Source organism: Falco rusticolus, chromosome Z (assembly GCF_015220075.1).
Source record: "Falco rusticolus isolate bFalRus1 chromosome Z, bFalRus1.pri, whole genome shotgun sequence".
In the NCBI taxonomy this organism is placed as follows: Eukaryota; Metazoa; Chordata; class Aves; order Falconiformes; family Falconidae; genus Falco; species Falco rusticolus.
The window spans coordinates 57,808,632-57,824,308 of NC_051210.1; the positions used below are offsets into that span (position 1 = coordinate 57,808,632).

At 37.5% G+C, this 15,677-nt stretch overlaps 1 protein-coding gene across 9 annotated transcripts in view; it reads right to left on the reverse strand.

The window, feature by feature from the left end:
• Nucleotides 1-192: 192 nt before the first annotated feature.
• Nucleotides 193-15,677, reverse strand: part of ANKRD31 (ankyrin repeat domain 31) — a 75,360-nt gene continuing 59,875 nt past the window's right edge. For 8 of the 9 annotated variants that reach the window (XM_037373107.1, XM_037373106.1, XM_037373105.1 and 5 more), the window contains 2 exons: nucleotides 11,177-11,374; nucleotides 193-1,735 (listed from right to left, as the gene is read on the reverse strand). In XM_037373107.1, coding sequence (XP_037229004.1) covers nucleotides 1,584-1,735; nucleotides 11,177-11,374 — 350 coding nt within the window. In that variant the 3' untranslated portion in view covers nucleotides 193-1,583. The remainder of the gene's footprint in view (nucleotides 1,736-11,176; nucleotides 11,375-15,677) is intronic. The other variant, XR_005101864.1, reaches the window with a different exon arrangement.

A 15,677-nucleotide genomic window follows, 5' to 3' on the forward strand; every position in this document is an offset into this window, starting at 1 on the left:
TAAACATTGAAAAAAAATATGGTAGTTTACTTTTACATATAGCGTCAGTAAGAGACAGTGGTTTTCAAGTAACGCTTGGCACTTTTACCTCTTTGCCCAGCTTGAATCAATCAGATTTTTGTCACTGTTTCTTAGGATTGCCTTAGGCCATGTAATCATATTAACAAAATGGACTAGAAGCACTGTCAAATCTTCCCAGTTTTTATACATTAACTTTATTAGACATCTTGTAACAAAGAAAAAAATGTCAAACATGTAAGTAACTCAGTAGTCATTTTAACAACCAAAAGGCTTTCACTTGTCAGTCAAAGTGTAGTATTTGAATGAACATTTCCTTTAAACAAATAGGCCTTCAGGTTTGTTCTGCTGCTGCAGCTTGTGAGACCACACTGCTGTCTTCCTGTGTGGGAAAGCAACCTTTACAAAATACCTGTCACTCAGTAGCTTTTAACTTTTTCGATTTCCAGGTAGTTGTATTTCTTTAGCTGTACAGCCCATCAGGCTGTGATCGCTCATGCATACTGGGGCACAGCATTAGCTCTCTGCACATCAGACCCCACTCTCCTCCACAGAACAACTTCCATTTAAGACACTAATCAGATCTCTGCAGAACAGCTCTTTGCACTCCAAACAGCTAGCTGAGGCCGTTACGTATCAACAGGATGTATTTCTCATCCCATTCGCTGCAGTCAGGAGTAGCACATGCTATTATTTCATCTCTTCTTCTAATCCAGAAAATGAAAGAGCAAGAATGCCATTTGAATACAGATATGACTGAGTGACAGTCAGATGTGTTCTAAATATGCTACCAAGGCAGATTCACACATTGTAAAATTAAAACAAACAGAAATTGTCCAGAGATCGGGGTGAATATCTAAGATGTTGTTAGATGGAAAAATTTGTGTTCTGCTGACAGGCTAACTGTATTTCCTGCCATATGCCAGCACATTTTCTGCCCATCAGAAAGACTTGGCTGGAACATGAATGAAATTTCCCCCGAGCACTTCCAATGACAAATTTCCCTCTTTTAACCTCTCCCAGCACCTGCCCCCTTCTCAAACGTTTGTATATATCCACAGCACATAAAGCAAAGCTGCTGGTGATTTTCAAAGCTGCCCATCTTGATTTTTCACCTAACAGCTTATTTTACTACACAAACATGCAGCCTTTCTGACAGCACATGCTCAGGCAGAGCAGTTCCAGGTTAGGGGTGGGAAGTGACTATCAATGTTGATACCCACCTCGTTCTGTGCAGCCCCATCAAGCATGGGCAGCCACGGAAATCAGTGGAATTTCATACAATGTTATTAACCTAGAATATAATTCACAATGAGCACCAATGTGTAACAGCCCTCATCTACTTCCCCATTTCTTAATCTTACAGCACAAAATTCAATATTGACAGTTAACTTCACCTGCTACGAAGTACTCCCCTGTTCCTCATCTGCTCAGTCTTTCAGTCCATTTCAAGTGCTGGGCAAATGACTTATCAAAATGACAGTAACAAAGCCCTTGGTTCTAGAAGCTCACATGTTTACTTTTAAACGATTATAAAGAAAAAAATGTTAGCACTCAGGAAGTCTTTAGAATCCAAAATCTTCACATCCTTTGTAGAAATTCCAGTGCTTTTCCATTACAGAGCATGGTAGAAACTCCTCTTTACGTACCATTACTATCTCACGGAACTGAAGAACATGCGACAGACCTTCCACTGAGTTGAACTGGACAGAAGAGCCTGTTGAAAATGATTACAGAGTGTGTGTCAGGGTGATGGAAAGCAATCACTGACACTATTATGTACAGTGCTGTTCACAGCTCATTAGAACCAATTAAGTGTTAGCGATCCCTAGGAATCTGTAATGTGTCCTAGGAATCTTGTAGCACAACACCTCAGCCATCTTATTGGTATCTCTCATTTGCAGTCAGACTTCAGGGAGACAAGGGTGGTATGGCACTTTGTAATACTCAGGGTGAGAAATCAGCTGTCCCGACCATTTCCAACTATATCGCAGGAAAATGCAGTTGTAAAGTATTGCTTGAATTTCACGTATTACATCCACAAAGGTGTAAGTTTAGTGTACTTCCCAAAACTAAGGAATCCCTCTCACAGGGAATGCCCTTCCTACAGTCCTGAAAGGACTATATAAAAAGGGAGGCATACACCTGTCTACAAGAAATTCCAGGACTGAACAATAGGCATTTGCAGTATTTAATTTTCTGCTGGACTGAAGCAATTATTGCAGTGCATAAACTTAAGGCACTTCTGTACCTCAGTGCAAGATAAGCTGAAATTTCAGGTTTCACTGTTAAAATCAGTAACAAAGTAACACTGTCAAGATCCAGCAGTAAGAAATGTTACAAGTAATTTTCTCCGTAATCGTACAGACTCCAAAAACACTTGGAACTGTAGTTTTCAGAGTTCCTCACTTCTCTTCAACTTTTGTCTGCACTTTCTCCCTTCAGCTCCCTTGCACAAAATACCAGAGCTGCTGAGCTGCCACAGCCAGCCCAACACAAAAACTGCCAGTGAGGGCAGAACTGTCACCGGTAGCAGGTGTTATCAAGAGAGGGAGGGCTGTCATGGAAGTAGGGATGGCCTCTGTTTAAAACATAAACAAAAAAACCCAACAGACAAGCCACCAACAAAAAACCAGCATTCAGATACTGTTCAAATGTCTCAAGAAGCAAAACAGGATAGGCATTTCAGGATGATTAGATCAGTCATGATAAATACTTGTCAAAATGCAGAGGAAACATGATTGAGGTGACACCAGTTAGTCATTTAGCTTGCACTTACTTCTGGGCTACCACATGCCACCCCAAGAATTTCCCTTTCTCCATTACCACAGTTTTCCAGTTGTGTCACCTACATTGATCCCAAAATGCAAAATACATTCACTGAACTGACAACATCGGTAGGTCCCAATGCTAAAACAATCAGTGTATCTTGTGGGGTATTACTCCTTTTAATTCCATGTTTCAGTGAGGATTTCCCTGCCGTTTCCTGATTTCCAGGAGCTCACCACCCAAAGCAGTGAAGTGTTAAATTGCTATTAGAAGCAACAGGTCTTGTTCATAAATGCAAATACAGAGTCTTGTGCGTAAGGATGTATGTTGCTCCACACCCATCACACCCGCAGCAAAACTGACCAGTAAGAACACAACTGCATTCGGTGTCTTACACCCTCAGTGCATCTTCAGTATGCTTGTGCCATAGCACAGTGCATAATGGAACAAAAAGAATGATCTGATGTTTAGAGTATATTTAAGTGTCTTGGACTACAGCAGAGATGGGCAGGCTGAATACAGTCCCACCAAAGAAACTACATCACAATGCTCCTCACACCACTACAAAGCAGTAGTCAGTCATGCCAAAAGTCAGCTTACAGACTTACCTAGAAATGATGTTTCAAAAGGCTTAAACAGGAATGCTTGTATGGGAAGTCACAAAATAGTTTTAAGGACACTTTCAAGTAAAAATTATCTTAAATGTCAGTATGGTAATTTTTTTAATAAAATAAACTGGCAGAAATTGAGCTGAAATACTGTAATTAATACTGCATCTATAGTGACATCACAGGCATGACTTCAACCTGTTTTGATTTGTTGAAAAAAACTTTTTCATTCTGAAATGTCCACATTTTGTATGCAAATACAGAAAAATTTCTTGACAAAGCCTGAAGTTCATTTAACATCCCATTTTGAGAGATCATAATTGGAGAAAAGACCTTCCTTTCTTTGTAAATGCTCCTCTCAGCACCCTCACTGCAATATTCTGACTTATTTACTAAAAATTCTCAACTCAAATTTGAAAGTGCAATAAAGACATGACCAAATAAATCTATTGAAATAACTTTTTTCAGCAGTTGACAGTTTTCTTTGTTGTTTGCTTTGAGTCAAATTAATGTTTTACCTCTTGGATTAAGATTTTGTAGATGAAATACTAGCATTCGACCATAAATACAACTTTACCTGAGTGACTATTTAAAATCTCTATTCTCTCTAATCTTTGCTTTTCAGTAACTTTAGGTAACAGTCAACAGTTAGCAAAAGCACAGTAATTTATACATCCCACGGCTGTCTTCCTCAGTTTTGACATCAGTGTTTGATATTGAAGTTTCTACATCCACAGACAATCATTTTTCCCCCAGTAGGGATGGATCAGTATTTGAACATCTAGTCCTTGTGTTTCTTCCCCCATATTCTGACACAGCCAACTAATGTCCTTCCCATTTCCATTTTTCTTTCTCAATTCTTTTTCCCTTTTCTATCACCCTTTGCTTACTATTATTTTTAATCTTTCAATACCCACTTTGATGTTTCCTTTCTCCCTTTTGCTGTCTGTTAACTGTCATGGCCTTCCAAAAGACTGACAGCTTATGGGCTGTAAGCTGGGCAGAAAGGCTCCCATACAGCTATCCAAAACTCATCTTAGTGCCTCTGGTACAGAAGAAAGCTTAATAAGGTGAGACACACAAGCAGCATCTTTTTCTGCTTTCCAGCCCTTGCTGTCCTGTTAGGAGCTCTCAATTTTCTGCCATCTTCATGAATTACAAGACAAAGTATCAATCAGTATCAATATCAGATCAAACATTTTCCCCCTAAATCTGGGGAAAACACGTCATCTCTTGGTACTTTTCCCATCCTGCTTGCCAATAGCTTTTCTGTCTCTGTTGGCACCTACTTTAGCCTTACAGTTTTGAAGCCATTCTAAATGTGTTTCAACCTGTGTTTCCATTTTATTACAGCTTTACAAGACCTTGTCTCTGGCTGCTAAGAACCTGAAAACTGTATTTAAGGAGGATTCCCCTTAATGGTGCAACTATTAAAATGTCAGACCAGAATCTCCAGTTGTATAAAGGTTAGTCACCAAAGATTGCAACTTCTGTGCAGAGTCACCACTTTCTGATCATTAAAACAGCCCCTGAAAGATCAGTTCTGAAAAATGCCTATCCCACCAATATTCTCCTTATTTTTCCCAAACAAGAAAAGTGCTGGGACTACCCAGAGATATGGTTAAGCATTTTATATTACTTGTGTAAATTATCTGTAAAAGGATATAAAATGCTCTTGCAGTCTGAGCAATGCATTTGAGTCAACTTACAGGTATCAGTAAATACAGTTTCAATACTTCTGTAAAACACATAATGATTATTAACACATCTGATCTGCAGAATCTGTGGCACAGTCACAGATTTTATTCTTCTCACTCAAACGGACCCGGCTTAGTGCAGGTCATCTAGCCATGAACTACAGATGTGTAAGCAAAGAAAAGTCTAAGAACAACACTTAAAGGTGACAGCATTTGATCTAGAGTGCCACAAGAGAGTATTTAAAATAAAAATATGTCTTGAGAGCTTTCAAGTTTCTTGGACCTTATCCACACTTCTCTCAAGAACCTAGAAGCAGAGACCAGTCACAATCCAGGAGTCCCAATAGGTAGTGTCCATTCAGACCAAGTAAGGCCTTGGAAATGACACCCAGTGCCTCACATAAACAATGTTTTTTGATATTCTGATGCTTTAAAAGCTCCTAACTGAACTGAGGCACATTAGCTCTGCCCATGACAGAGGTAATTTTGAAAACAACTTTTATTTCAGCTGATCAAGACCTGGTATCTTGGAAAAAGTGATATCTGTGGACAGATTATCATTGTAAGACTAGATCTTCCTCTTACAAAATAAAAATGCTTTCCTGGTAATTTATTTTAATTTTTTTTCCCCCTCAAAATGCCTTTGCTTTTCTCCAGGTCTCCCCAGTTCTTAACTCACTTCACATGATCTAGATCTTAATTATATTTTCCTCCTGTGAATGCTTAAGTCTAAGATCTCTGCCTTTACAAATCAGTCAGGAAGGAGTGATCTTTTGCTAACCATCAGACATACCATGCCAGTCAGACAACTGAAGTTAAGGTGTCCATCCCCTAAAAGATACAGGCCAGCAGGGATTTTGGCTGATTGCTTTGTGATTCTCTGTGCCCACCCCCATCTTCATTTTGAAAGTACTTTTCCCCCAAGAATTAATACATCAAGTGATCCTAAATTATGCATGTTGCATTTTTTGCATTGGTAGTTATGACCCCTTGAAAAAAATCGAAGGTTATTTATAACATCTTATGAAATAAATAAATGGTTTCAGTTTGGAAGCTACCTAATGGACTACAATGACCAGATACTTCATAGCACAGCTATAATAGTGCCAGAAGCACTTAGAACACCTGACAGTACCTTAGCCTATAGTTCTTTCCTTCACATATCAGACACCATGGATCATTCATAGGTTCAGTTCATCATTTGTGTATAACTAGATTTTGTATAGCAATAATGTGGAACTTAATTCTTTCACAATTCATTATTCTATTCTGTTGCTTCTAGAGAAAATGCTAGATTTGAGAAACTAATATTTCTTCCTCCACTCAATAAAGATTAGTATTCCTCAGAAGTTCATTCTTTCTTTTTGTTCTCCAGTGAGACTGGCAAAAACAATGTCAGAAAGCTGGGGGTGGGGAATTAGGTATCTTGACTCATTCTTCCCTGAAAGCATTTATTCACAGTGGCCTTCCTTGCTACACTCTGTTACAATCTTCATGGAAAAAGGACTTGCAGGTATGATTAAAGACCAAGAATTCATATTTTTTATTCTAAAGCATCAGTTTCGAGGTTTACGCTGGAAGTCTTTATTTTACATTTAACGGGGCTGAAAGTATCGTTCTTACAACACAGACCTGAAGATGTTACACTTTTTTGAGATATACAATTAATAGCAAATCTTTCTGTTTCTAAACATCTTAAAAATATACGATATTAATAATACTTTATAGCTTTCCTGCAAGCATTGCCTAGATAAGTGATATAAATAACAACATATTATTTATTCTCCATTAAAACTTTTGCCTACATCATAATCTTATAGTAACTGTTTTTTCTCCTCTCCTAGATATATTGGGTGTAGGCCTGTTAGTAACAAATACTTCATACGACAGGATACATTCTGATTTATTATTCTTTGGGGTTCTTGGATTGGTGTATTAAGATATTGTTAAGTGTTTTATTTAGCAATATGGGGAACTCAAAACCTCCAATCTATTACATAAATCCATCAATGTTACAATAACCTACCAGGGAAATGAGAACAACTTCAATCTCAGCGGCTCTTACCTTCTTTAGGATAACTATAACATGTTTTTTTTCCTCAAAAGGTGAGCGAAGTACGATTGAAATATATGCAAATACCAACTGCCAAATGTATACAGCCTACCATAAAACAATCTATGTTCAAGACTGAATTTATAAAGAAATAAAATATAAGTACATTTAAAACAAAACATAGTGGCTGATTCCATTTTCCTCACACAAGTATTTTTATACAGCTGTCCAGATGGCCTTTCAATTTCTCAATTGAGTCAATCACTCTAAATATCAAATTACCGAGTTCGAGTTCAACAACAACGAATGCATACACTAGTAGCCTTTATTAAAAGGCTCTAAGATTGATTTAAAACTATTCACAGGAGACTATTTCTTGGTATGACTAGCAGGGAGTAGGTTCCTACCATATGTTTCTTTCTTTTAAAACTTATTCTTTTGAGTTATTATTGTATACTTAACTATATAATCATTCACTTTTATACCCATTTGGAAGGAAAATACTTGGCTCTCTAAAAGTATTTCTAACCATTTTGGAAAACCTGAATTTAACATGTCAAGATAGTGGATAAGAAGCAGTCCCAGGGGCAACGCTGGGTAATTAAAAACAGAGCACTTCACAATTATTGCAGTTTACAGCACACTGAGATGCAGACTGGAGGAAGCAGAAGACAAAGTATAAACCAAGTTTCAGCTCAGGTCAGAACAGCTATTTGACGGAAGAAGCAATAGCTCATGTTTTTCATGCACTGGCAAAATCTACAGGAGCTGTGATTCATTCAGCGGGCTTTATGTACAGCCTCAGGACAACTTCTAGAGCCTTCTCCTAGGCTATTATTATGTGATGATTTAAGATTGAATCGTTTTGTTTAGAAGCTTTGTCCCAACTTTGTTAAAAGTCACTCCTGGAAAAAAATAAGATTTAAGAGTGATATAACCTCAGTGCTCGCCAGGTAAGATCATCAGCTACTCTCCCAAATGCTTTCATTTGACATTACCAGACTGTGGTGTCACAAAGGTCTGTCTTCTCTGTTTCAGGCAAAGCAGTAGCTGAATGCGCTGGCTCTTCAAGCTTGCTGTTTATCACATTGCCTTTCGTTTACTGCTTTCATAAGTACGATAAGAAAAGATAGATGTGTTCTAGGAAAATTATCTACAACAGTTCTGTTTGTCTTAGTCTTCTCTCAGTCTCCATGGGACCACCCAAGCAGATGAAAATATTACAGTGTGGCTGATGAATTAAGAAGATGGGTCAGTTATCAACAGATTTCTTTTATGACTTGTTTTGCAAAGTAAAAAAGCCAGAAAGGCAGTATTTAAAACTCTTGACAAGAAATCAGTTTAGTTACTTTTAGCCAGGCTTGTTAAGGAAACAAGGTTTCTGTATGCAACAAAAAGTCAATGGTTGCAAGTTTTAACAAGCAAGATTTCCACTAGATACATGGGGAAAAAAATTCACCATGAGCATGGTTAAGCACCCAAATATGCTGTACAGACATGTTGTGGATTGTCCATCCTCAAAGATATTCATAATTTAACTGGACAAGGCAGTGAGCCACCTATCTAACTTGGAAGCTAGTCCTACTTCAAACAGGGGGTTGGACTAAAGACCTCCAGAGGCCCCACCTAACCTACGTTAGTCTATGGTTCTGTGCAATCACACCATCACCTAGTTACTTTTGAAGTGATTTGCCAGTTTCAGAAAAACCTGATGGACAGGTAAGAAATGCAGACATTAAATTCTTAGAATCAGCTTCCATGGCATGTAGCCCTTGAAAGCCACTGTTTTTTCCTTTTTTTTTTGCCTCTCTTTTTTTTTTTTCCTTTCTTTTTCTTTCTACCCCCCCTTTTTTGCCTTATAAAAAGTGAGGGTTTGGGGGTCTTTCTGGCCACATAGTTCAGCTCTGAGTCAGTCATGCAACATTCTATCTTCTATCTTACTGACAAATAAGAGCAGGTTGAGAATTTTGGAAAGGAAGAGCGTGCAGATGGAAGAAGCCTACATTTCAGTCATGGTATGCAAAGTTACTGGAAAATACACCTTTGTAAATTCTTCTACAAGAACTATGTGCTTCTTTGTAAAGTATGTACCTAAAGCAAATGCCTAGAATTGTAAAGTATTGGTAAATACTTTCTAATATTTTGTCTGCAAGCCTTAAAGAGGAGAAAACAGTTTAGTATCTGCACCTTGACATCTCTCTGAAATGGAAAAACATTAGGATAGATGTTTTGTCTACAATCTCGCTCTGCTTCCAAAGTACAAAATACAAAGAATACACAGTTCATCTCCCTGTCATCTACAGTCACATAATGGGAACATTGTATAGTTGGTCAATATTCTGCTATAGGTAAACAGGAAAACACATGTATTAGATGCTAGGATTTTGGTTTTGGAGTTGGATTTTTTTGTGGTTTGTTTGCTTTTTTTTTTAAACACTTCCAAGTGCTTCTCCTCTTCCATATTAGTATCATCATTATTGATGGTGATGATGAGTCACTACTTAAAAAATACACAATCCAAAAAATTCAAATACCCAGAATCAAGCTCCTTTAAGTCATGCCATTTTGTTAAAAACAAACACCACCAAAAATATAAACTTGGGGTTCTCAGTTTACATCTTGATTTTTCAATTACTAAATTATATTCATCACCTTTTCCAGCTTTCCTCTAAAAACATGAAGATAAGAATAGTAGAGTTTTCCACTGAAAAGGTTTCTGACATAAATCATCTGAGCCTAAGCAGAATCTGGGGCTCTGAACTGGAGTACTATGCAGCACAAAATATATTGCAAATATATTGCAAACTTTGAAGATAATTTCTTTGCATTACAACTACATGGAGCTTTAAACATATTGCAGGAAAAATACACTACAATAGGCTAGATTTGTTGTTTGGACTAATACCAAAGTAATACCTTCAACTGGTTCAAAGATACACAGTGATCCCTCTTTGGAGGAGTCTACAATTTAAAGTCTAATGGAAGCTTCTTGCAAATACATACCTGTGACGTTTACTAGTTGCTCAATTTTACACCTCCCTATGAGGTACTGAAATACTTAATAGCTTTGTTTGGTTCTACTGAAGCAATTAATTTGGGTTTAAATATTCTCCTGCCAAGTCAGCAGTTTCAGCATTGCAACTTTGGACTCGTGCACAAGACATGATAAGACTGACTAGCAAGAAAACTGAATTAACTACCCTTCCATCATTTTCTAGGACTAGTGAAGCCCAGAAAGTAAACTAGTTAAAAGCCAACTTACATAGATGAACTTTACATTAAGAATTTATTTACCATGAAGTAAAGCAGCAATGGCATCATGTATCTGACTGGTTCTTTGGAAACGTAGAGGGCAAATAGAGGGCCAACAAATAGACCAAATCCATTTATGGGCTATGGGGCTTCTCAGGGCACTTCTAAAGCTCCATTTAAGAGACCCAATTAAATACTCATGCTGAGACACTTGTTTTTAAAGGAATTTCATTCTTAACTAGGAACTTGCTTTTCACAGTTTGCTTTCAAAAATACTTTTGGTCAGACTATGAAAACCAAAAAGCTTCTGCACAGAACTGAATGCAAATGATTTGGGTTCTATAAGCTAGATGTGGAAACTGGTCTGGTGCTTAAATCTTTCTAAAAGTTATACTGCATGTTAAGCAGTTTCTTCCTTCAGTTAGCAGAGTAATTGTAGTAGGTATAAGCAAAAATGTAAATACGGAACATTTCTGTAAATTTCCAATTTATTAATTTTTATTCTACTATGAATCTTTAATTTTGCATAACCCCCACTCTCTGTTAGTGGTTACCTTTGCTACAAACACTCTTGCTGTAACAGTTCCTACACAGGATTGAGCACTCGAGTGGCAAGGACCAATCCAACCCATCAGCAGAGTCACCATTTTCCCCTAGGACTCTTTCCCTCTCACACACAAGTCAATTGCATACCACCTACTTTTTTTTTTTCCTTTTGTATCTCTTGTATAGCCCTTGCACCAATCATTAGGTTTTTAGGCAGTTTAAAAAAATCTTACTCTTAAATCCCTTGGTAACATCTGCTCCTCTTTCAGCACATGGCAATTTTTTCACAACTTCTGTTTGTGGCAAGGATGGAGTTTTTGGCTGTATGTGGCTCAGATCAAAGCTCCCAAGATGCTGCGCAATGGAGACAGGACCAGGACTCTGATGCTGCTGGTTATGGTTGCTGGGGTCCCTTGTGGTAAAATTATTTCCTGAGAGTATAAAAAGATCAAGACAACTTTTTTCTAAGAAAAACAGTATCATTTAACACTGGTGCTTTAATGATTTTATGCATAAAGCAGTTAGGTTTTTTATTTTTGTTGAAGGTAAACGCTGAAATTTTCAATTAGCCTTACACCACCTAACACTTATAAAGCCAGACTTCGCTCCTTTACTTGCCCAGCCGTAGCTGCTGCAAGATGATTGAGACATTCCCTTTTATCAAAAATATATGTCTTCCTTGTCAAAATCATATTAGATGCTACGCAAATTTAACTTTAAAAGTAGCCTTCTAAATATATGTGTGTTTCACTGCTTATCTCAAGGGAAACACAAACATACAGTAACACATACAATCACAGCAAAACGATTATCATTGGATTTCATCCAACCTTATTGAGCTCAGCCACCCATTTTATGCTAGATACTTGAAGTAATGCTAACATAAGCCTTCTGAAACAGCTCCCATGGTCCAGCCATGAAGAAATCATCTGGATTCCATCGAAAACACTCTTTTATTCCACACAGCTTTGGGATCTTTCATGAACTAAAGATAAGCAAGAGTTGTTCTAATCTTTAGAGGTGGCTAATGGTTATTAAAGGCAGTAAGGAATTGCCAGAGCACAAGAACTGCACTAGTCATGCTGTTTTCCAAAGACCATCTCCTGAAATAGCAGTCTGCAAAATGAATGTACATACCAGGCTTACTGTAACAACTGGATATGCTTTTATTTTAGGCCACTTTGCTGGAATTTCAATATGAAGTATCTGACACCTACATCTGCTCTTCAGCGGACATCTGCTCTTCAGCTGACATCTGCTCCTGAGTCGTTGTTATTCTTGGTCATTTTTAGCAAATATTACATCATCATTACATGTATCAGAAAGCACAGAGGAATAAATTCCAAGCCATATAATCACTGTTTCTTATGCTTTCCTATATACGGATAGCCTAAAAGTACTGTTTATTTTCTTAATGTTCAGTTCTCATTCAGACTTGAATACAGTAATTTCTGCTTTTTGCTAACATGATCCTGGAAGAGACTAAAGGCTCAGACTCAAAGAAGACATGAAGGGACATGAACTGAAAATTAGTTAGGATTTAGATGACTAATTCCAAAATCTTCTTTTTCTTTTTTAATTAAAGCTTCTGTTAAATACCTGCATTGGTCTGGGACTGCTTTACTTTATGGACTCTTCAAGTTTTTTGCATTAACATTCCTCAGGTACCTAAAAATCTGCTACTATACAAATCTTGAAATATCTTAATCTCAACCAAGCTGAAAAGCTGGGAAATTTCTTATGCAGTCAGCCACAGAACAGCAATTCCTTCACCTGTTTTGCCTAGGGACTTTGATTTGGTAGAGGTTCTTAGGACATGCTTCCCAAATTGGGCTCTATAGAAGTTCAGTGGTAGCTGCTTCTTTCTGTTAAAAGACGGCTAGATACAGCCACTACCTGTATCATTTTCTTCCCATCTCCCCATCCTCTTCATACAGTAGCTCAATAAACACTGAACTAAGATATGGGAAGCTGGATGGCATGTGGGCAAGGGGTATTTAATAAAACACCATTCTCCTCCAAAAATGCTCAGATTATCAGGACCCAATTGTCTTTTTTAATGATGCTCTGGGATGCATAGAAAAAAATTAAATTCATTAATACAGTAAGCAGATGCAAGATTAAATTCTACTGTAAAATACACACATGTAAGTATATTAGAAAGATAAAAGAGTGCCTAGGAATGTCCCCAGGCAAGCAGCACAGAATAGCTCTCATCCACACAGGGTCTCATCCATCACACACACAAAAGCAAACTTTCCTGTGCTTTTGAGCAGGCAAGCTGCAAGCAAGCCCACTGGGAACAGCCATTGGAACAAGCTAACTCCTGAAGAGGGCCTGGAAACCGTTTGGGAACTGCCCAGTGCCCACTGCTGTTCTCACAATACAACTGTGCAGATTAACTCTCTTATGGAACAATTTAAGGCACTATTTATTTTCCTACCATATATCTGGCCATATAGTACTTGAAATAAAACCAAGACTGAGAACACTTTGGCTTTCCCTCACTCAGTTTCTCACCTAGGGCTAACAGTCAGGCATTACTGTGACCTTCCAATTACATGTGACAAAAGACTTCCTTAAATACTCTTTCCCAGATTACCCTGGGCTATTTGTGAAAAACAGGGGGGAAAAAAAACATTTACTGATATTCAGACTGATTTGGGTTTTTCAGGAGTATTTTTGAATAAATGGATTTCTCTCTTGTAGAATGTACAATGTGTATCATAATTTTTCCGTGAGAGGAATAATTCACAAGAACTAGTGAAATAGTCAAAAGTCTATTAAAAAGTCAGATTAAATCAATTTTTAAGTCACTTACACTTGGTATAAACCTAAGTTACTGAAGCAGGGCAATGTAAACTTGTGATCTGGATGCTCTTAGCCTGAAGCAAATACCAGTAGAACATGGTAGTCTGAATATCAAAGTAGTTATTTTAAATTACTATATTTTAATTTACTTTCACTATGTTAAGAACAGACTAAGCCTGTATTTCAGTTCACACGAGGGGCAGTTGTCTCATCAAATTAACAGAACCAATCACAAAAGCTTTTCAGACTCCAAGTGTGACTGGCTGTCAAGGGGACTTGTGTTTTCCTGGGAACACATTACTTATCAAAATTAGGTTGAAGTTCTCAAGTCTGCCACGCAGTTCTGAAAAAATTGTTCAATGTCATTTTGTCATGTTGTTGCCTAAACTTCTGAACTATTGAACTCTGATTTAGTGTTTTGTAGATGAGAAGGAAAATGAAGTCCCATATGTGGATTTGGGTTTTTTTGTCTTGAGAAATGATCATGAAAGAAGAAAGAAATAGAAATTGATGATATTTTCTAATGTAGTATAGATGATGATGATGGAAGATAAAAAGAAATTGTCAGTGTTGTTCTGCTTGCAGTACTGTGAAAAGGTATCTGAAAGTGAAGAATGAAGAAGAGGATGTGCAACTGATGGTTTCAGCATAGTGTTGTTGATAATAGGGTGAGATTTTTGCCCAAGGAAAAAGAATGGTGTTGGAGAAAGCTCAGGAACAGAATGAGAGGATAAATGACTTTTACTACTTTGTTTGTGGGGTAGTCAGCTCCAGATACAAGAAGAAAGTTGCAAAAAGCAGATGGCATGTCTGGAACGTCAATATTTCAGTTGATAGAAATTGTTTATATGGTTTATAGTAACAGAGAGGAATTGAAAACAAACAAACAAACAAACCAAAACAACCAAACACAAGAGAGAAACAGAATGAGAAAGTAAAGAAAAAGTAACAAAATGCTGCAGTTCTGGCAGCTGCATTTACCCAAGCCCAAACCTCATCTCAGGGAATAGGTTTCCTGTGAGAACAAGGGTGTGGAAGAGGACAAAGAATAGGAGGAAGTATAAGGACTAGAATCCCTCTGAGGAAAGATCAGTGCATGTGATCCTGTGCCAAACCAACCGAGCTAGAGAGGAATAAAATGGGATTTACATACACCTTGGAGACCCCAGTCTAGTGGGAAAGTAGAAAGGATGAATAGATCTTTAAAGAAACAATTGGCTAAACTGTGTCAAGAAACTAATTTAAACATCGATAGACATTTTACCTTTTGCTTTAATGAGAATCAGAATTACCCCAAAAGTGAAGAAAAGGTGAGCCCACTTGAAGTATTATATGGAAGACCTTGTGCTGTAAATTTAACAGGAAAGGAAGACCAAATGCATATTTCTGGTGATTGGGTGTTAATTGAATATATATTGTCTTTGGGAAAGACTCTTCCATCATTGTACATGTATATTCAACAGAGAGCACCTGTATCACTGGATGTGCTGGTGCACCCTTTCCAACCCTGGAGATCAAGTGTATCTTTGAACTTGGAAGGATAAGCCTTTGAAGGAGCCATGGAAAGGACCATATTTAGTACTAGTGATAACTAATACTGCAGTAAAACTTAAAGGAATTGATTCTTGGATCCATTACACCAGGATTAAAAGGAGTCCTGAAGAAAAGTGGAAATCAGAAGCAGCAGCTCCTCTGAAACAAAAACTCAAAGAGATTTTAATGAATTGTTCTTGGACTGAAATAAGACCCTATATAGAAATGGATTGTATACAGGGAGGTTTGAGTTTGTTAATATGATTTCTTTGTACATACTTGTTCAAATATGTTTTATAGATGTATAAGATTTTGCCTGTTATGTGGCATGACAAATTCTCAAATTCAGTGGGATCAGGAGAAACCCACAGACTCAAAACTTCATAATGA